General features: G+C 44.4%; 1 protein-coding gene across 1 annotated transcript in view; it reads left to right on the top strand.

Annotated features, from left to right (window-relative positions):
* Window positions 1-3,133: 3,133 nt before the first annotated feature.
* Window positions 3,134-22,971, top strand: part of Kdr (kinase insert domain receptor) — a 44,410-nt gene continuing 24,572 nt past the window's right edge. Inside the window, exons 1-13 of the mRNA XM_021210580.2 lie at window positions 3,134-3,484; window positions 7,208-7,301; window positions 9,208-9,407; window positions 12,705-12,835; window positions 13,075-13,243; window positions 13,753-13,892; window positions 14,806-14,983; window positions 16,380-16,494; window positions 16,581-16,744; window positions 18,433-18,589; window positions 19,426-19,537; window positions 20,399-20,507; window positions 21,315-21,656. Coding sequence (XP_021066239.1) covers window positions 3,418-3,484; window positions 7,208-7,301; window positions 9,208-9,407; window positions 12,705-12,835; window positions 13,075-13,243; window positions 13,753-13,892; window positions 14,806-14,983; window positions 16,380-16,494; window positions 16,581-16,744; window positions 18,433-18,589; window positions 19,426-19,537; window positions 20,399-20,507; window positions 21,315-21,656 — 1,978 coding nt within the window. The 5' untranslated portion in view covers window positions 3,134-3,417. The remainder of the gene's footprint in view (window positions 3,485-7,207; window positions 7,302-9,207; window positions 9,408-12,704; window positions 12,836-13,074; window positions 13,244-13,752; window positions 13,893-14,805; window positions 14,984-16,379; window positions 16,495-16,580; window positions 16,745-18,432; window positions 18,590-19,425; window positions 19,538-20,398; window positions 20,508-21,314; window positions 21,657-22,971) is intronic.

The following is a 22,971-nucleotide window of genomic DNA, read 5'->3' as shown; positions in this document are numbered from 1 at the left end:
TTTCTTCGTCTTCTTCTTCTTCTTCTTCTTCTTCTTCTTCTTCTTCTTCTTCTTCTTCTTCTTCTTCTTCTTCTTCTTCTTCTTCTTCTTCTTCTTCCAAGTAACTATAGGAAAGTACACAGGTATATACATCCCTAGTACCAAGATTCTTCCTTTGCAGGTAGCCAGGGATGAGATCCACTTGGTCAGCTTCACATAAAGGATGGAAAGTCATTAAAACACTCATCACCCTGTAAAGTAGAATTGAACTCTGACGGAACACGCAAAGTGAGTCTGACTTCCAGGTAACTGAGCCTGCTTTTCCTCCTAAAGACACAAGCCGCACGCAGAGTAAAATAAACTTGGGAATGGAAAGGAGCCCAGTGATGAGAAGGAAACAACGCACGAGGGCTAGCCAAGTCCAAGAGTTATGAGTGCGCTCGGATTATAAACCAAGCCCACCTTGCCAGTGAGGTAGTCACGTGCCCTGCTAAGCAGAAACTTGAGAAAACACTTACACGAAGCAAACATAGGGAAGTGCCATGCAGGCATGTGACTGACTGGTGGCAATGGCCGAAACCACAGCAGCCACTAGAAAAGGGTAGCGAGTCACACTGCAGTGGTGAAAGTGAACTTATTTACTTGGAAAAACACGTAAGAAGCAAAGATGTCTTCTTTCCCACCTTCCTTTGCAGCGAGCACTTCCTGGAATTCATAAAGTGGGATCTTTCTGAGAACTTTTCATAACATTCCCTACTGCTCATCTATGTCTGTGTCAAATAGAGAATGCGATTGAACAAGTGTGTGTGTGTGTGTGTACACACATGCTCTCATGCTCTGTGGAGGTCCAGTTCAGATGGAGGTGGATCGTCCTGCCAGAGGTATATTTGAGTATCATTTCTCAAGAGCTTCAGCTGGGAGACACTGCCTCTCACTGGCCTGAGGGTCACTAGCTGATTCATCTCGGTTTGGGCTGGCGGGCCTCAGGGATCCTCCATATCTCTCCTTCCCCAGCGCTGGGATAATGAGGCTGGCACCACATCTGTGAATGTGAATTTGGAAGCTCAAAGGCAGGTTTTCATGCTTGCACTGAAACTTCACAAGCTGAACCATCTCCCTCTCCTTCCCTCTCTGTTTTTCTTTTCTTTTCTTCTTCCTTTTTAAAACAAATCTTGCATCTTTTTTTAAAAGAGGCCAAAAAAAACAAGTATAAAGTATTTCCCTATGTGTGTGGAGGGAGTATAGGAGACTGATTTCACTGAGACCCTGTTAAATTTGGGTGCCATAGCCAACCAAAGATGCTAACAGTTCTAAATGGGGCGATTACTGTGGGCCTGCAGGTTCTGGTTTGTATTCGAGGAGATACCGTCTTCTTAAATTAAACATAGAAGGGGAAGTGTCCAGAATTGTAAATAAGGCTTCGAGAGAAGCCTTGTCTGGCCACCGGTATGGAGAAGACCTCCCTTCTATCCAGGATCCATCGTCCCTCCCTCTTCTACCCAAATCTGACAGCCCTCCCTGGCTCTCTTGCTGAGGTTTGTTGGAGTTTATTTTACTCTCTGTGAGAGAAGTTTCCTTAAGCATTCTTCCCTGTTCACAAATAAATACTTCTTAGATAAGAGCACACACACCCAGTGGAACACCGACACAAAGAGCAAGGCAGAACCTTCAGAATGTTGTCCACAGGTACACCGAACAGCCTTCATACGGAGTTTTCATTTGTGAGGAGCTGAATATACAGAAACCTAAATGTGAGCAGACTGGGCATGCCTCTGATAAATGAGGATGCCCACACCAAACAGTCCCATGTTCTTCAAGTATAATTTCACTATATAGATTCATTATGTGTTGAAATGTTTTTATAGTGAACTAGATTTTAAAAACCCTCCTGGGCTCGCCACCTGCTTCTGGCACCATACTTCAGGCATAGGCACGTGATAAAGGAACATCTCTGTTTATCTCCCCCCCCTTTTTTTTTTAAAGAAAAGCATCATGTTACATCATTAATGTGCACATCAGTGTAGTTTAGATCTGATGTAGAGACAATAATCTTATCTCTTTGTCTGGCTGAAAGGCTGTCCTTTAAACTATCATTCTAAATGCATTTGGTTTTTGCCAGGAGTAAAAGATGTTACAAGATATTTGTTGTCATTTCCCAGGCGTGGAAGGAAAGGAATGGAAAGAAAACGAGGGATGAAGGTGGCCATTCCTCTCTAGTTGCTACTTGAAGTCTACATAGTTGGAAAAAAAACTGTTCACTTGGGACTGGTTTCCCGTTTGCTCCTACACTGACGCCACTGGCAAGAAATTCTCCTTTCTCTTCCCCTGAAGCCTATCTTGGCTGAAAGGTCAGCTCTGAAAAGGGGCCTGGCCAAAGTTACTGTAGGAGACCATGGTCATGGAACTGGGTGGACAAAAACACTCTAGCAGCCACTGGAGAAGGACGGGGCGCTCTTCTCTGTGCATCTGCCCTGGAGTTCTGACTACCGCCAGCTCCCTGCATCTCCTTGCTATGGGTTTTCTGGACGGAGCCAGGCAGGAGTTCACACTGAAGTTACCAGATGGACGAGAAAACAGTAGGGGTGTTGGCAACCTGGATAAGCGCCTATCTTCTAATTAAAGCATTCAAATGGGGCGGGGGTGGTGGTGGTATTAAAATTATGGCTGCGGTGGCCAAAGCACAGTGAAAACAAAACTTCCAAGTACTGACCAACTCATTGCAAGTTGGTGCCCCAAATACATCTAGGTTCAGGGTTCGTGTCTTCATGCTCCCACCTGCGGACGGATTTTTGGTCCTTTGGGACTCTCAGCGGCAGCAGCGAGGAGAGTTCTGCACTTGCAGGCTCCTAATGAGGGCGCAGCAGGCCTCGTATTTCTGGTGATGCTTCCCAGGTTGCTGGGGGCAGCAAGAGTCTCAGAGCCCTCTGGCTACATTTTACTTCCACCAGAAACCGAGCTGCGTCCAGATTTGCTCTCGGATGCGACTTGCCGCCCGGCACAGTTCCGGGGTAGTGGGGGAGTGGGCGTGGGAAACCGGGAAACCCAAACCTGGTATCCAGTGGGGGGCGTGGCCGGACGCAGGGAGTCCCCACCCCTCCCGGTAATGACCCCGCCCCCATTCTCTAATGTTTCGCCGGAGCTTGCTTTCTGCACTGAGTCCTCAGGACCCCAAGAGAATAGGCTGTGTTTCCTTAGATCGCGCGGACCACTACTCGGCAGGATTGAAAGCCCAGACTGTGTCCCGCAGCCGGGATAACCTGGCTGACCGGATTCCGTGGACACCGCTGCAGCCGCGGCTGGAGCCAGGGCGCCGGTGCCCCACGCTCTCCCTGGTCTTGCGCTGCGGGGGCGCATACCGCCTCTGTGACTTCTTTGCGGGCCAGGGACCGAGGAGTCTGTGCCTAAGAACTGGGCTCTGTGCCCAGCGCGAGGTGCAGGATGGAAAGCAAGGCGCTGCTAGCTGTCGCTCTGTGGTTCTGCGTGGAGACCCGAGCCGCCTCTGTGGGTAAGGAGCCCACTCTTTAGTAGTAAGGCAGATAAGTAGGGTCCGGGCGGAGAGTGGGAATAGAAGAGAAGAGCACCTAACTCGGAGAGCTCTAGAGACCCGCCCTTGGGTGTTCTTTCACTTATCAATGGGGAAACTGAGATTCAAAGACTCTTCCGAAATGACTCAGCCAGGATTCTACTCCCCCCCCCCCCCCGGCATCGGTTGGAGCGTGTCCTGCGGAGCCGACACAGCCCCTGGCGCTAGGTAGGCAGGAGTGGAAAGGCGCCCTGCGCCAGGACAGGAGATGCTCCCACTGGCAGGAACAGGCGGTCAAACGCCGGGTAGCCAGGGCAAGCCGAGTGGCCCGGCTGGCATCAATCACTCCGTGCTGTTGCCCCATGGCCCAGGAGTGGAGCAGGGAACCCGCCTCTGGCTCCGCTCCCCTTTAGCTCCAGCATGTAAGCGCATGTGAGGTGAGGTCTCTTCACAGTGCAACACTTTGCTCCCTCAACTTTCTTTGATGCAGAATGCTACTTTGGCTGGCAGGAGGAAGAAGCGCTTCCTCTTCGGTGACAGATTCTCCAGGTGTCTTAAAGTAACTAACTCTCCACGTACTACTCCAAAGTGTCGGTCCTGGCGTAAACTCTGAAAGTTTCAGAAACTCTTGAGTTTGGCACCTAGTTATGGGTCATTTTTCTTGTTTTAAAATGCCTTTTGCTTCAAGGTTAGGTGCACACTCGCTCTTGGGCTTTTGTGCAATAGTTTCCTTTCCTTTCCTTTCCTTTCCTTTCCTTTCCTTTCCTTTCCTTTCCTTTCCTTTCCTTTCCTTTCCTTTCCTTTCCTTTCCTTTCCTTCCCTTCCCTTCCCTTCCCTTCCCTTCCCTTCCCCTCTTCTCCTCCTCTTCCTCCTCTACTTCTCTCTCATTTTCTTTTTGAAGCCACAGTTTGCAGATTTCCCAATCTCCACCTATTGGAGAATGGAGAATCAGGAAAAAAAAAAAAGAAGTCAATTCTGCAGAAACATTCCTTGCACCCTAAGAGAAGTGCATGGCTTAAAAGCACTGGCACTGAAGTACCCTGCCAAGATCGCCTGTCTACAGTTATTGAGTTTTCCACATAATGACTTGGTTCATCAGGCTAGCTCCATCAGGAGTGCCCTCTTGTTCCTGAGAAGGCCGCACTCTTCCCCTTTCTGGAAAGAGAAAGACAGCCTGGAACATGTGCTTGCCCTGGGTTTCATAGAGAAGCAAGTTGCTTTAAAGCCCAGAGAATTCCTAGTGTAGCAGTTTAACAGCATCCCGTTCTCTGAATAAGATGGAGGTTGCCCTTTTGGAGTGTGTGACTTGCTTAATTGGATTGGACTATAATTGGTGCCATCGAAGTCTAGAGACAGAGCCCCTGTTGTTTTTCCTTCTGGTCTTTGAGTGGGAAGGATAACAGTGCACAAATTAATTAATGTTGGTTATCGGATTTGAACATAAAAGGGCTTTTATTGTATAGTAGCATATGTACCTCTTGCAGTCAGAATGAGATTTCTAAAGAACAGAACCCAAACTTTTCGATGAAAATGAATGAGGTTTAATAAAGGCAGTGGGTGAGCACTGGTCACTGATGTGAATCTCTAGTTATTGATAACCTTGTTGACTGGATTTGATTGCAGACATACCCCTAGGATACTGTGGTGCTGTATTTGATGTCTTAGGAATGGGGCATCTTTTAAAGATGAGCACAGCCAACGTGCCTGCGCTCTAAGAGAATCTGTGGTCGAGAGGCTCATAGCGGCTCTGGCGTGTAGATCGGCGGTAGAGCGCTGAGACTCTGTGCTTGCTTCCTGGCACTGAAGAATAAAGGGTCCTTTGCTGTGGTGGTACAGTGGGCACAGTTTGTGACTGGTTACTACGACCTTCTCCTCACACATCTGCCCGACTAGTGAGTTCATCATATGAGCATATCCAGTGATTGTTTTCAGGTTAATGTTTCTCAGTCATGTTTAGAATCTACTTATCAGACAAATTGTTTTCATTTTCCGCTTCTTCTCAAACAAAATAAGATTCCATTATTGGAAGACGTATTTACGAACATTTTAACTGTTTGCCTGTGTTAGGGACAGTGACTTATTTCATATTAACAAATAATATGACCATTAACTGAATATGACTACCCAGTTCTATAGCCGTCTCAGGGTGGACCAAGAGCACCTGTGATCCAGTCACTTTAAATGCCATTTAAAATGCGTTATTTGTTGGTCTAGGAATAAACACACTGTAAAGTTTAGAATCATGGCCCAAACACAAGTCATTAACAATGCCAACTAGCCTCTGAGATTCATTAATGTCATTTAATTACCAACGTTTTAAAAATATGTTATTAATTATTAAATCTATAGTTGTATCAGCAACATATGTACATTCTGTTAGGTTGGGTGTGTTCAGGGTGGCATGGCTGTAGACTATTGCGTATCTGTGTAGGTGAGTCAGTGGACAGCCGCCTCTGGTTGTTCTCAGAGGGCCACAGTGTCATGGCATTGGCTATTTGCCTTGGCTCTTTGCTAATACTTTATTGACATGGCCTCATCTTCATTCACGTTCAAATATTTGCCCAACAACGTCAATGCCAGCTGAGGCCTTAGGAGGCATCTGTTCTTAGTCAGTGTGAATCAGAAAGCCTGGATGCCTGCCTGGTATTAATTAGTTATTCTTCTCTTCTGAGACAGAGTCTCACTGTGTGGCCCAGGCTAGCCTCGAACTTGCGCTCCTCTTGTCTCACTCATCTGAGTGCTGGGCTTCCAGGTGTGTGCCACCACACTAGGCAGTTCACGTTTTAAGCTAAGAGCTGGAAGATCTTGAGGTCCTTTAACATGGTGGGCAACTTCTGTTTTTCTCATGCTTTTAAAGCAGTCAGTTGCATGCTACAGGTTAGTTGACTGAAAACTAGTTATCTCGCTGTGTAAGGTCCTGCAGTGGTGTGCATCTCTCATGATGCTTTTTTACATTTCAATCGGTTAGGTAACAGGTGTCTTATGTCTCCAGCTTTGTATTGGGATGAGCGCAGAGCTTTGATTAATGAGTTGGGACCCCCTAGCTATTGCTCATTAGACTTACACTATTTTTAGGTTTGCTCTGAGTGTATGAATATGCATGCATGCATGAACTCGGGAAATATTTCTCTTCCCCAGTTCCTTTTCCTCCATTTAAGTGTGCTGTCTTTAGAAGCCACTACCTCAGCTTCTGCAGCTCAGATACCAAAGGAAGTCTGGTACACAGCATGATAAAAGACAATGGGACAGGGTCAGAGTGGCTCCTGTCCCTTTCAGGGGTATGAAGATGAGCTGTAGAGAGATATCTTCAGGGAGTTTTCATTAATCAGCAATTTAGTCAGATCTGTGCATCCTATGCTTTACAAGAAATGTCAGTGGGCCCTTTCCCAAAGGCCTGAGATCATCAGATGGAGGTTCACCGGGTTTCAATGTCCCATATCCTTTTGTAAGACCTTGAAGTTGGCAACGCAGGAAAACAGGAACCCCACCCTGGTGCCGTGAACTGCAGAACTGTTGTGTTGGTTCGTGACCATCTGCCCATTCTTCCTGTTATGACAGAGCTTGTGAACTTTAACTGGGAATGGGGCAAAGTCAATCCCACCTTTGTACAATGAATTGCTGAAGAGGCCTTTTAAAACTTGGAGTGTGCATTGTTTATGGAAGGGCTTTCCAATTGGATCCAACTCTTTTCTAATTGGTTTCTAGGTTTGCCTGGCGATTCCCTCCATCCCCCCAAACTCAGCACACAAAAAGACATACTGACAATTTTGGCAAATACAACCCTTCAGATTACTTGCAGGTAAGGATTCCTTTTTTGATCCAGCTTTCCTGTGTAAAAGGACTCATTGTTTACTGAGGTCACAACAATTTCCACTATTGCAGAAGTATAATAGTATTGTTACAATTGTTTATAAATCATGAGACTTCTAAGAACCTATTTAATAATGAAACAATGGGAAAAGTCTTTTCAAACTTTTGTACTCTTTTGCTGAGCTGTTTTCAATATGCACAAACATTTTACACAAATATAACACACACAGGAACACACATGCATGCATGGGAAGATGTGACAAAAACTAGAATGTAATTGACATTCACAACTATTGATAAATTAGTAAAGCAAAGGAGATACCCATATGAATAGAGTTAAAATTCTAGCCATGTTCAAGTCACCCAGAATGGTTTCTGGATATTTTTTTTAAAGCTGTTTTCTACAAATGAAACTCTGCGTGTATTAGCAATTTAATCTCTAGCCAATAATATTCCTGACCATATGTCCTGTTCAGACCATGACCTTCATAATCTGGCATGATGTTCCAGGCCTCCTTCCCTCTTGCCAGTAAGACGTCACGGTGTTGATGCTGGGTAAACTGAGAAACAGAACTTTTTGGCAAGAAGAAGACCGTGAATTTTACTTTTCCCCTGAAAGGCAAGAAAGGAAACTTAGAGGAGGTGTAGCTGGGTGTGTGGTCATTCTTGAAGGACCTGTCTGCAAGGCAGTGTGTTTTGCTGGGGACGACAATGGGCCTAGGCAATAGTGCCATCTGAGGAGAGTGCTTGGTGGCAAAAAGAGCCCTGGCAGCTTGTGGTGGTCGCTTCATATTTGAGGAATACCAAGAGGTCCACAGAACAACTCAGGGCTAGTGTAGATCGTTGCATGTGGAGAGAACCCAGGCCTCATATCTAAGGTCTACAAAAGTCACCAATGCCCAGACTTTGGGGGAAAGCAAAGCCAGAAAGCTATAGCAGGAGCTGTTTATCTTCATTAAGTCATGACATTTCCAGAGACTTCCCTCCCCTATTCTGAGACACAAAGCTCACTTGAGATCTCCCTCTGGAGACTGCTGGAACATTTCTTAAGTTCTGAAGAAACCCTGGAGTGATGGGGCACAAAGGATACTGTGAATTCATGAGAGTGCTAAGCTCTTTGAATGATGGCTTAGTGGGTCGCATTACTTTATTCGTATTGACTGCCTTCTGTTTGCTTTGCGGAGAATGGAAGCTATAGAAGTCTATTTGGTGTGGCCCTCACAAGGCACTGTGAGCCTCTTCTCTCTGTGTACTAACTTCTTACTCCCACTTGCTTATACCCACATGAGGACTCTGGCTTAGTTGCTGTTCTCCAATGCTTCAGATGTGCCCTGGGTCCTGTCTGTCCTTCACACGTACTGATGCTGCCTGGAATGCTATTCCTCCTGATGTGCATAGGGCCACCTCGGTCGAATTACTCCCTTTTCGTTGCCTCTTATATTTTCCTTCACAGTATCAAATCACCACCGTTTATGCAACAACTTGAACTTGTAAATTGTCTGTCTCCCTCGATTAGAGTTGGGTTCCAGAAAGGCACTGAATTTTTTCTTCCTGGTGTACACTGGGCATCTACTCTACCACTGAGCATGATATCTTTGGTCCCTTAAAAGCTTTCCTTTGTCCTTAATAATGCTTATCAATCATATATTGCTTAAAATATTTATTGAATGAATGCATGAATAAATGAATGAGCTAACAGAAAACTCATGACTGCATGGGTGATTTCTGGAACAGAGTGGCATGTCCTTGTAGACTGTCTGCCACCAGTATCTATCAACTTGAAGGTGACTATTGAGTAGTTTATATGCATGTGAAAAACCAAACCTTCTATTCTCTTAATCATAGCCTCGTGGCATGGAGTGTACCATTGATATCTTCCTGAAATACTTTTTCAGGGGACAGCGGGACTTGGATTGGCTTTGGCCCAATGCTCAGCGTGATTCTGAGGAAAGGGTATTGGTGACTGAGTGTGGCGGTGACAATATCTTCTGCAAGACACTCACCATTCCCAGAGTTGTTGGAAATGATACTGGAGCCTACAAGTGCTTCTATCGGGATGGCGACATAGCCTCCACTGTTTATGTCTATGTTCAAGGTACGTGGTGGGCCAGAATGTACTTCCCACGTCTGCTTCCGATGCGGTAAATGCGATAGAGTCAAGAAGAGTTGAGCCCAGTAAGAAGCTTGTTGGAAAAGATGTTTGCTCGGAGGAATCTAGGAGCTTCTCTGCCAGGCTTCCTTAGGAAGCCCTCAGCATCTATCAGCAGCTGTCTGGGCTTTGGTTGGAGCTGCACTTCTCTTCTCTGGCTAGGCCAGCCCTGCTTCCTTTTCTACCTTGCTCTGTGAGTCCCTGGGACCTGACACGAGCTATGGAGACACCTAAAATGTCTTCTGCTCTTTGAGACTCTGGGATCTTTGAAAACGAGGAGGATTGGAGGTGAATGATAGAGAGGTTTCTGTGGTGAGATAGGTTATCTGGAGCAGGGAACAGGGAGGAGGTTTTTACAGGAATGCATAGGGAAATAGCCAAGGACTTTAGAGGCTGTTTATTTTCTTCTTTCTTTTCTCCCTCCCCCATAAGATCTTTCCTTTTCACATTACCACTTTACTAAAAAAATTCACATACCCATGTGCAAAGCACAACACTGTCTTGTCTTTGCTTGTGTGAGCTGAGAGGGCTTGGGACCAACTCCAGGGAGATGAAACCCTACATATATGAACAGTCTTTATGGACAGAGTGAGTATCTTACTGTGAGGTGATGGCTAGCTCTTTGGGCTTCCTTCATAGACTTTCCCTTTCCTGGTTAAAGATATAGAACTGATTTACAGGGCACCTTTAGTTTTATGTCAAAGCAACTCAGCTTTTGTCTTACATCAAAGGTTAGTTTTGTGATGCAATCAAGGTCCATAACTTAGCATCCATATAATAAAAACTACAATGTAACATGCACTCCATATTTAGGGGGTGAATAGGCTCTCTTTTACATTCTAAAATTTGCACACCACCTTTTCTCATGGAAAAAAAAAACACAAAAAACCCTCTCTTCACTGCTTGTAACAGCATCTGCTTCTTAGGAATGTAAAGATTTCTTTGTCACTCTTTTTTTTTTTCTTTCTTTCTTTCTTTCTTTCTTTCTTTCTTTCTTTCTTTCTTTCTTTCTTTCATTTTTTTGTGAAATCGAGTTTTGCACATATGTATGTGTAGTTTGTGTGTGCATACTATCCGTGAAGGTCAGAAGTGGGCATTGGATCCCCTGGACCTGCAGTTACAGAGCCACCACGTGGGTGCTGGGCAGTGAGCCCAGGTCCTCTGTAGGAGCAACCAGTGCTCCCATCTGCTAGGCCATCTCTCCCGTCCTGAGTTGCATTATCTTTGACACAGGTATGCCATGTTATATTTCTTTCAGAGAATGATGGATCTATAAAAGTATTCTATTTATTCATCTGTATGTATCCTTACATCTCAGGGGATTTGAGACGAGGTGCAAATGACTTTAAGGTTTTTTATTTCCTGAAAGCCACTCACCAGACTGGAAGGTTTCTTACCAGGGCACCAACCACACTTGCATATCTACACTTCCATTCAGTAGGGTTGGTGTACGGAAGACCAGAGGCCATATCCAAATATCCCACGATGCTCTTGAGCTTCTCAGTGATTAGCTATTCTTTTTGCTCTGGGTAAGCACAGTATATGGCCGAGTTCTGGAGAATGCCTGGCTCCTTTTGATCTCGCAGTCTTGGGAGACATGGCTCTCTCAGAAGATTGCAAGGATTTCCTGCTCTCAGCCTGTCTGGAAATGCTTCAAGATGAGCTTCTCCTCTGGTAGCTCGGTACTTCCTTCTCCCCGAGTCAGGAAACCTGGAGACATGAGAAAATTCATTTCATGGGTTACAAGAAATGTTATATTTTGGGAGGATGTGTGGTTGTTTGGTATTCTCTTGTTTACTTCCCCTTTAGGGCTACTGAAATAGCTTACAGCATAGCTTAAGTCTTAAGTCAAGAGGTTAATTTAGATTCTCAAGGCTTGCTTTAAATGAAGCAAACCATGTACTATCCCATTAACATGTCCATGGAGGGGAGTCGGGAGCAACAAGCGCTGGTCTCTAGCACTATCTGCTTGTATACTTGGTGCCTCTGGATATACCATAACATTCTGTTCCTGCCTCAGCTTAGGTTTCGGAGTTGAGCTATTCAAGAGTTTGCTCATGAAATTTAACAGTAGGAAAGAAAGCATTGAATGTAGTATTCCCAATGGACAGGTCTTTAAAGTCCCCTCTTACGTCCTCAGTCCTCTGACCCATCTAGTGGTGGATGGAGCCAGGAAGCTGGCCTTGGCCATGCAGGATAATGGTGATGGCATGTGGGACTGAAGCTAGCTGCATCTTTCTGCTTTCCAGCTGGGAAGGAAATCAGGTTTTTGCTGTTGAAAGGAATTAGTTACTCTTCTTCCCTTTGGTTTCATTAACTCTTTCTTCACCTCTGAAAAGGCTTGACCAGATGTGTGGGGGGTAGGAGGTGAGGTGTTATCTCTGTGATTTCCAGTAGTGGCTCCAGACCATGTGTTCTGTCTCTGGGGATGCAGTTACTCCCAGCCATGTATTAAAACTGTGTGAATGGCGTCGGAAAGATATCAAAACCTCACTGGCTTTCATCTCAATCTTTGGATTTGTGTTTTTCCTAATACTTATTGTCATAGATATGACTAAGTGCTAAATCTTGAACTAAATGTAGTGGCTATGAAACATTACTTTATAAAGATTCTTATCTACATTCTTCACAGACTTAAGATTATTATAAAAATCATTCTTCCGAATTACGGAATCATCTTATTGTTATTTTCTCTTAGTTTAAAGATCCTAATTTCTTTTTAGTCACTTACATTACTTTCCCAATGGAAAACCATGAACTTTTAGCATCATAAAACTCAGAGTTTAAGTGTATGGACTTAAATGAAATCTTTTATTTTATACAAAAAATCTATTAAAGTATGGACTATTAAAATAGATTTTACTTGGTAATATTCCATGTGGAAGAAGCTAAGTTACTTTGTTGGAGTCTTTCTTCACTTTCGCTCTCTTGTTTCTCTGTCTCTCTCTCTCTCTCTCTGTGTCTGTTTCTGTCTGTCTGTCTGTCTGTCTGTCTGTCTGTCTGTCTGTCTGTCTCTCTGTGTGTGTGTGTGTGTGTGTGTGTGTGTGTGTGTGTGTGTGTTTCTCTGCCCTCCTTGACCACATCTTTAAAGCCAGATATCTATGTGCAGACTAGCCTGTGGATGTCCGCATCCATGCATGTTGTCAATGACAGCCATTCTGTCATTCAGTTAGAGTTCATGGACCCAAAGACTACTTAACTCTTCTGCTAATAATTCACTGGGAGAATTCCCTCTTCTTCCAGATTACAGGTCCCCATTCATCGCCTCTGTCAGTGACCAGCATGGCATCGTGTACATCACCGAGAACAAGAACAAAACTGTGGTGATCCCGTGCCGAGGGTCGATTTCAAACCTCAATGTGTCCCTTTGCGCTGTGAGTTACCTCGTTTTCAGTCACTGCATACATTTCCATAGTTGTAAGCCTTTTTGGAGATGAGCCTCCCACTTCCAATACCATGCCGACAGTGAATTGCAAAGATCCCTTAGGAAGGGTCAACAGCACATTAAAAGTAAAACCAACTAATGTTCTTGAAAGTAAGAGGGTCCTTCATTGACTGTCGAATTTGAACAGTGCCGGGTTAAATATTTGTTGTCTCTCTGTTTGCTAATCAGAGGTATCCAGAAAAGAGATTTGTTCCAGATGGAAACAGAATTTCCTGGGACAGCGAGATAGGCTTTACTCTCCCCAGTTACATGATCAGCTATGCCGGCATGGTCTTCTGTGAGGCAAAGATCAATGACGAAACCTATCAGTCTATCATGTACATCGTTGTGGTTGTAGGTAAGTGGATATCTCCTTTCCATATTATTACTATCATACAATAAAGAGTGGCTTTCTACGTGAGTATCCTGGAGAGCAAGATGTAGAGTAAAAGGCAAGGGATATGGAAAAGGATATTAGCGCAGGTTATGGCTCACTCTTTCCTAATACTCTTCTTCACCAGACAAACTATTGCAACTGGGGTTTCTCCTCTCTTGTCAAGACCAAGAATGAAAAAAGTTCCAGTACAGGAGCTCATTTTGTGAAAATTCAATATTGAGAGCACAGCTTGGCACCAGGCCTTTTAATTGTATCTAGACTTTCTTATTCACTGGGTTCCTACAGCAGCTTTGAAATGCTGAAGATAGGGATTTGTAAATCACTATAAACCGCTTTCCTAAAGCCATCAAGAAGCAGTGAGGTCCCTGAGGAAAATGATGTCACACGCTCTGCACCACTTAAAAGATGTGTGCCAAGTCCTAGATTTCTTTTCCATCTTACTTTCTGTTTTTATCATTTACTTGCTCCAGGATATAGGATTTATGATGTGATTCTGAGCCCCCCTCATGAAATCGAGCTATCTGCCGGAGAAAAACTTGTCTTAAATTGTACAGCAAGAACTGAGCTCAATGTGGGGCTTGATTTCAACTGGCACTCTCCATCTTCAAAGGTAACACTGACAACTCAAAGCCTGAATACTTTGATGATAAGTCCTAATGAAGTTTTCTTAAGAGATACAGGGTCCTCTCTGGTCAGATAAATTATAAAGACTTTAAAACACACACAAACACACACACACACACACACACACACACACACACACACACACACACACACACACACGCACACACTCACATGTAATCATATGTACAAACAAACACATACTCTCATACATACAAACACACACTCATTCATACAAACATACTCATACATACAAACACATATACATACAAATACACATACACACACAGACATACAAACACATGCACTCATACATACAAATATACGTACACACGTTCATACATACAAACACACACTCATACATGCACATACTCACATACAAACACACACACTCACACACACAACTCAATACACCCATACATACAAATATACACACTCATTCATACAAAATACACATTCATACAAACACACATTCACACAGACACAGACACACAGACACACAGACACACAAACACACACTCTAGTGCATCCTCACTTTCACATAGGACTATGACAGACTGCATAGCACCCATGGGAAGGTGTTATGCTGGGAGACCCAACCCACCCTCCTTGAAGTTGTCCTGTGCATATTGGTCCTGACTAGGGTTTTAATCTTTTGATATTACTCTACTTCTGTGTTCTCTAAAGCCCTTGATCTATTTTTCCCGTTAAGAGGTGACCTGGGTTATATTTCTCTTTAACCAGTTGTATTTGACTCCACACGCTACACACACCTCATTCTCATTAAGTGAAGAAGGCCTTAGCATCCTTCTTCAACGCAGGGGTCACCGGGGCACAGGCTTTGGTTCCGTGGGTCTCTGGGAGCTATTGGACAATGACTAGACTCTGTTTTTGCTTCTCAGCTTCATCATAAGAAGATTGTAAACCGGGATGTGAAACCCTTTCCTGGGACTGTGGCGAAGATGTTTTTGAGCACCTTGACAATAGAAAGTGTGACCAAGAGTGACCAAGGGGAATACACCTGTGTAGCGTCCAGTGGACGGATGACCAAGAAAGATAGAACATTTGTCCGAGTTCACAGTAAGCGACCATCTTCTTGATAATACACTGTGCCTGGGGGAGAGAGATGTCTTACATAAATTTTGGTTAGTACCTTGTGCATTTACAAGGTACTTTTGGGTTCTTGTTAACAAGGGCACAAGACCTAGAGATCAACTGCATACCTTTAGAGTCAGGGACTTGGGTTCAAAATCTCAACTTTAAATGACACATGATAAGTGCTCACTAGGTACTATTTGTTACGGCCATTTCTGAGATTATAGTTGATATTGTAACTGGAGTGTTAGTAATACGAGGACATGTTTTTAAAGACTTCAGTTTACCATAAGGAAGGCTAAGGGGCTTACTTAAATAAGCATGAACTTCTCCAATTGGGGAAACCCAGATTCAGTGCTTTCTGTGTAGCTCTCGGCGAATCCCCCAATTTTTCAGTTATACCCTATCATTCATGTAAATGTTTCAGTTTAGATAATCTGTGCATACTAGAGCTCCAGCTTATGCTTCTATAGGATTACCTTGAAACTCGTGTGTTTGCAATGTCAAAGTCTTGCACACACTGGGCAAGTGATCTATCATCAAGCTACTGTAAGGAAGTGAAGGGAGAAGGGGGGGTACAGTTAGGAGGTTGAGAGTTCAAATCCAGGTGAGAGGTGGTGGAAGACTTGGACGAGGATGTATATGTGTGTGTCTGTGTGTGTGTCTGTGTGTGTGTGTTGGTGGGAGGGAGTAAGAAGAAACAGGATCTTGGGTATATTATGAGGTGTAATCAGAAATAGTTACTGGTTGAGTCATTGACAGTGAAAAAATAGAGATGATTTGAGCTTTAACACAAGCAACTGAACGGTGGCGTCACTCAATGAAGGGGATTGGATGGGCTATGGAGAACAGTGGAGATGTTTGATATGTGTAAACCTGGAACCCAGAGAAGTCAGGCAGGGGCTGAAAGTTTGTATTTGGAACTGATGCTTTAAATCCCCTCTTCTGAGACCAGACAGAAGAGGGCATTTGTAGAGAGAGAGAAGGTCTGAGGAGTGTCGGGACAATCAACACGCAGAGTTGGGTAGAGGGTGTCATGGGAGCCGAGGGTAAGGTATGGGCACTGGTCCTGGGGGTGGGGGTCAGTGGTGGTAGAGAAGGTTTGTGGAAGATAGAATGCTTAAGGCTCATGAGAGAGCATTAGTGAGTTGACAATGCTGACAAAAGCTAGTGTGTGTGTGTGTGTGTGTGTGTGTGTGTGTGTGAGTGAGCTGAAATGTGACTGCTGTAGAAGACGTGGGGACTCTCAGGACGGCAGTACATACATGAATCCCAAGTCTACCTTTTTCACTTGATTAAAAATCCAAACCAAAGGGACATTTACAGTAACTTGGCATTTATGAGACCCATCACTTTCATTTTTTTTTTCATTTTCTTCTAGCAAAACCTTTTATTGCTTTTGGTAGCGGGATGAAATCTTTGGTGGAAGCCACAGTGGGCAGCCAAGTCCGAATCCCTGTGAAGTATCTCAGTTACCCAGCTCCTGATATCAAATGGTAACTACTGGAAATAAAAGCAAAACATTGATTCGCATGAGGTCAAATCCTTCTATTGCACTACCTCCTGGGATTGTCTCCCTTAGGTACAGAAATGGAAGGCCCATTGAGTCCAACTACACAGTGATTGTTGGCGATGAACTCACCATCATGGAAGTGAGTGAAAGAGATGCGGGAAACTACACGGTCATCCTCACCAACCCCATTTCAATGGAGAAACAGAGCCACATGGTCTCTCTGGTTGTGAATGGTGAGTCCAGTCAGTGTCCCCTCTGCCCAGAGTTGACTAGGGAAGAGAGAGAGTGCATCTTCACACATCTCCCATCATTCTGTTGTCTCCTGTTATGTCATCTGCATCATTAACTGGGCCAATGCATTAAGAAAATGAGAAATGACCCAGGGAGGTAGATTTGAAATGAGATGTGGTCTGGCATCCTCTGGCCACGCTTCCTTGATAACTCATGTGAAGGATCTGTTGGTGGTCACCTGCAAGGTGAGAGGAGATGGCACCCCCTAACCAAATGCCTCTGGGGTCCCTCAAAGCTTTGTGAGCTCCTGTTGATCCTGTTCACAAAGCTATATAGAATAAAGATTTGGGAGCCCCTCCTTGTGCTTTGTGTGACGTTTTAGTCTGAAGGTTTAGATGTGTGGCAGAACACCACACAGGAGACCTGTGGAAGCCGGGATCACTGGACAACTTGCTGTCCACAGTCAGAGGTCATACTTAGAGTCTGTCCAGGAAAGCTAGGAAAGACAGTAAGCTTTTGATTTAAGAGTGTTTTAAACTTTACTTTCCCACACTGAATGTTATAATTAAGTATTTGAGTTCAAGGTAGAAAGGTGGCATGGTCAGGTGAGTGTAGCAGGTACCGAACTGACTTAAAGTGTCTTTCTTACTGAACTTTCTTAGAATCTTCATAGGCTATTAGCTATTGTCTTCTCTGACAGGAGAGACAAGAGTATCAGGGATTTAACTAGATTATTTGACTACAGCACTTTTATCCCCCAGTAAATAGATTAATATTTTGCTCTAAACACAGAGGCATGCTGCTGGTGTAACTCTTTGTGCTTCTTATTGGCACCACACATTAAAACATCAAGCAATTGTCTCAGTCCAGGAACGTACTGCCCACGCGTCTCCATCCTCCTCTGTGTGTCTTCTGAGCATGGATTCATTTCTTTTTTCCTTTAGGGAGTATTTTTTAAAGATAACAGGTTCTGGGAAGGCTGCTTAGAAGCAGCGTGGATAAAGGGGATCTGGGAGAGGGGAGGAAGGCAGAGACTGATTAAATACAGGGAAAAGAAGAAAATAATCGGGCAGCAAAGACAGAGAGGCAGATGGGGCAACATCATCGCTCCACTTCACCAAGTCACCACTTTCAGTACACCTTAGCATTTCCCTTGCTGTGCGCAATACATACAGAAGTCAAGCTTCTCTTCCAAAGCCCGTGTCTACCTTTGTCCAGGATCTTTCTACATATGAACTGATGCCCTTGGGCAAATCTTTTACTATTTCCCCATTTCCTCTCATGTGTAAAGTGAGAGCCAGAGTCATGATTACGAGGACTGAAAGTCAGCGTGGAGCACCGCAGCAGGGCTGGGTGTACAATAAATGTCTTTGCAGCATCATTCCAACCGCTTTCTCTCCATAGCCTCTCACCCCTTTCTTGCTGGGCTGTAGGGCATGGAGAACAACATCTCTCATGTAAGAGCGAGAGAGTGTGGCATGGGAATGCGTAGCTGGCCTGAAGTCACGCAGCTTATCAGGGTTCTAGGGTTCTGAGAGTCTAAGAGTTCAGGTCTTCCGTCTCCAAGTCTAGATGTCCTTCGGAAAAAGCAAGCAGAGGCAAAATCATATGAGTACATAAGGCAGATCTGAAATCCTCTCTATTCCTCAAAGCAATCGGGCAGTTCATGGGTTGTCTTTTCTATCTCCAGTCCCACCCCAGATAGGTGAGAAAGCCTTGATCTCTCCTATGGATTCCTACCAGTATGGCACCATGCAGACGCTGACATGCACAGTCTACGCCAACCCTCCCCTGCACCACATCCAATGGTACTGGCAGCTAGAAGAAGCCTGCTCCTACAGACCCGGGTGAGTGAGGCCGTGGGCTCTGTTTCGCTTGCCATCATGCATCCCTTCTTGCCAAGCCATGCCAGGGTTCCGTCTAAACCTGGAAGGCTGTCTCCAAGGAGGTTACCCCCGCATCCCACTGTGCGAGTCAGCTCTTTCTCCTTAGTTAGCTCTGATGGATTCCTCTCCAAAGGGATACTACTTGCTGCGTTTGCTAGATGCCAATCGTTGGATCATCTTCTGTCTGTGAACTGGAGAGGACCACACTGCTCCTCCTTATCTGTGGGAAGGTCTATCTCTCAGAGGAAGTGCTGGTGGATGCGAGGCAATGATAAACCTAGCCCAGGCCTCAAGAGTCTCAGGCCCAGGCTTATCAAGGTCTACCACAAGTGCAGACATCCTTAGGGAAAACAACAGCCACCACCTTCAACCTACCACCCCAAGCATTCCACTTCCTGTTGTTGTTTTTGAAAGAGCAAACCCGAGTTTCTTCCTCCGTTGCTGGCCATTTCCTAAACAAAAGCCACAGTCGGTCCCAGAGAGATGACTTTTAAGAAGCCCCAATGGCTTCCAAGTTTCCTTACCTTCCTTTGAACTAAGTAAGCTTGAATTGTCTTGTCGATCCAATTTATGAATGGAGACTTGTTCCCAGAATAGCTGCTTCCCTCCTGTATCCTCAGGACCTTAGCACTGTTGTGTGTAGGCATCTATTTTTAATTGGCGCCAAGTTCTGCGAAGTGTTCGCGTGTGTCAAGAATTATCACTAGGAACGTGATAACCAGAGGCTGACCCTTTCCGGTACTCCTGAACGAGAGAGAAGTCAAATCTTTACATGCTGCGCTTTCTCCCTCTTCCAGCCAAACAAGCCCTTATGCTTGCAAAGAATGGAGACACGTGGAGGATTTCCAGGGGGGAAACAAGATTGAAGTCACCAAAAACCAATATGCCCTAATTGAAGGAAAAAACAAGGTGAGCTTGAACTTTTTGATTTTGATTCTCTAATTCTTACCTCTGAATAGAAGGCGGTACAATAACATGCAAAGGTATATCAAAGGTATATTGGAAGTTAATAATCAGTCTGTGTGATGTCATCCATAACTTCCAAGTTACAGAGTCAATCTAGGTAGATCAAGAAAGTGTGAGTTACACACACACACACACACACACACACACACACACACACCTTCAATCTTAAAGAGGAACAAACATGCCATTTGCAGAAAGATGAGATCATCACATGAAGCAAAATAAGTTTGACTTAGAAATACATATATGATTTTCTTGACATAGGAGTCAAGATAAAATAAAAGACATCAGAGGTAGAGAAGACTATTTGGGACGAGGAGAGGAATCATTTGGGCTGTGGAGTGGGGGGAGACAGAATGATTGGGAGTGGATATAATCTAAGTATATTATATGCATGTATAAAAACGTCCTAATAAAGCCTGCTATTTTGTATAATTAATATCTACTAATGTAAAAGGAGAAGGGGAAAACCCCACAGTACCCATAGCTTACTAGCAGTTTACAGAAGAAAAAAGAAGCACATAATACCCTTTAGTGTATACACTTGTTGAAAAGTAATTCTGACTCTATGCACATGACAAAGGAAAAGTGCCAGTTATGTTCATTAGAGTGAATCCTCGAGGATTTCCAAAGCACCTTTGCACCCCCTGTCTAACTGCGGTTAGGGCTGTTTACTTTTGCTGGTGGGCAGTGTGTACCATGAATGGCAAAGGCAGTTCTTAGCAGCCGTGGGGGCTGATGAATGCACACACACACACATGTTCAACCTGCATTGTTCATGGCTTGGGTCTCGTATGTTCACAGACTGTAAGTACTCTGGTCATCCAAGCTGCCAACGTGTCAGCGTTGTACAAATGTGAAGCCATCAACAAAGCGGGACGAGGAGAGAGGGTCATCTCCTTCCATGTGATCAGTGAGTAGAGACCTCTTTGGAGGGTGGGGAAGGGCACCCTCAGAAAGTGGTTGCTAATAAGCTGTGAGGTCCTCGGTTGTCTTTCGAATTTGTGCAAGTGGCGTGGTAATATAGCTAGGACTTGAAGATAATGCATTAATGCTGCTCATGCAGCCCCTGGCCCTCATGTGCTATCACTGGCCAGTGATGGTTTCCACTTGTGCTTTAAGCCTCAAGCCGCATGTTGGGTATGGCTTGTCTTGCTCGCCAGAGTCAGTGTGATTCATGGCTTACTGGGGTTCATGAAGTTATCTGTGAGTTTGAGATAGAATAGCACCAGGGCCAGGGCTTCTAGCGTACAGGAATGATGTGACGTCATTGCCCTCTGCCTTCCTACCCTCCTGAGTTTGTCTCTGCAGCCTAGTTTTATGGATAAACTTGAGCTGATTGTATTGGTTCAGATATTTTAGTCTGAGCTAGTTACTTGTAATAAATGTAGTTTTCGTGTCATGTATTAGTATGAAGATATTACTAATGATTCCATGTGATGATTAAATGCCCTGCTTTGATCTTTTTGTTTGTTTTGTTGGTTTTTTTTTTTTTTTCAACTTGGAACTCAAAGTCGAATGCAGTAAATACTTGGGGAAAATTAATTTCACATTTCCAAATAATACGTTTTGCTAAATGAATTGTCTAGTCTGGTTCTGTCTTTGTAGTAACGGCTGGGGACTGCAAGAGCTGTCTTTTAGTTCGTCATAGCAGCAAGAAGACAATTGTATCATGCACTAGCTTAAATCACTATCCGCTAACTATGGCTTTACATTTCAGGGGGTCCTGAAATTACTGTGCAACCTGCTGCCCAGCCAACGGAGCAGGAGAATGTGTCTCTGCTGTGCACTGCAGACAGAAATACGTTTGAGAACCTCACGTGGTACAAGCTCGGCTCACAGGCAACATCGGTCCACATGGGTGAATCACTCACACCAGTTTGCAAGAACTTGGATGCTCTTTGGAAACTGAATGGCACCATGTTTTCTAACAGCACGAGTGACATCTTGATTGTGGCATTCCAGAATGCCTCCCTGCAGGACCAAGGCGACTATGTCTGCTCTGCTCAAGACAAGAAGACCAAGAAAAGACATTGCCTGGTCAAGCAGCTTATCATTCTAGGTATGGAGGCATACCTGGGTGAATTGCAATGCCTTAAATGCAGTGTGTTTGAGTGTCGTGTGCATAGTTCAGGCCTCTGGGAGCTTTTGTAGTAGGCTGGCACACTCCTGGAAGCAGAGCAAAGCTAACAGTGGTGAGATGATACGTTAAAATTAGAAGACAGCTTGACTCTTTCTAGCCTTTAAGATGATGTCACTACTAGTATGTGCAAGGGATTAGCTTGAATCCAGGGAACTTCCTGTGCCATCTTTGGACATTCAAATAATTAAAGTTAGCACATGTGTGTAATACTATTAGCAAAGAGAGGGTCAGAAGCTCAGAGTGATGACGCAGAAGGAGAGGATGAGACTATAGATAAATACCGGGTGGTCAAGCCATTGTGGGGTCTCCAACTCCTGGGGATTATAATTGGTCTTTGCTTGCTTAATTTTAGTCATAGAACACACTGGCACATACTAGGTTCTAAGCTTAGCCACAGAACACGCTGGCACATACAAGGTGGTCAATGGGATACCTGCTTCATGAAAAGTGCGATGAGGGTCTGAGTGTAAGATCTAGAAGATTCCATGGAAGGGGTGCCACACTCATCGCCTGTACTTCTGTGGTATCCTATGTGGTCCGCAGTAGTTGAAGTTCAGTAAGATAAGTTTGTGATTAGAAAAAAACCTTTCACATTTCCTGTGGGGATGCTAGCTGGGCTTGTCTAACCTTGTACTTTACACAAAGCCTAGGCAATCTCTGCTCTGAGGAGATCTGGTGAGTTTAGGGGGTGTCTCTCTCCTTTTTCCTTCCCTTTTCTCCTTTCTTTGTTGTGCTTTCTGAGGTTCTTGTGATGTGCATCGTCTCTGTTTTACAGTGTGAGAAAGGTAAATTGTCCAGGCTAACTCATCTACATCAGCGTTTTACGTGAATATCATTTTGAGTGCTTTGGCTTATCTGAAGGGGTGTTTGAAAATAGATGCTAACATATGATTGTTATTAAAACACTTGGGGACAGAAGGACAGATGTTTCTGAGTGAAGTTGTTCCTGAGACCCTAGAGATCACACCACACATAGGACCACTTATATCAGGCAAACAGTAGCTGGTCCAGATGAGGGAGAGTTTAGAAAGAGTTGTGAAGGGAGCTCTGGGCTTAGCCATGACCAGGAAGTTTCCCATCACAGTCAGTGGGTATGCTTCGGTTGTTTCCAAAACTCTGTTCTTGGAAGTAGGCCAGAGCCAAGTACACTTGTTTAAACTCTGATATAGTGCAAGGGTGGAAATGACCACGTTCTGCTAAGTGTGAAAGGGGATTCTTTCAACATGATTCTTTC

Source organism: Mus pahari, chromosome 13 (assembly GCF_900095145.1).
Source record: "Mus pahari chromosome 13, PAHARI_EIJ_v1.1, whole genome shotgun sequence".
In the NCBI taxonomy this organism is placed as follows: domain Eukaryota; kingdom Metazoa; phylum Chordata; class Mammalia; order Rodentia; family Muridae; genus Mus; species Mus pahari.
This window is presented reverse-complemented; position numbering and strand designations above follow the sequence as displayed.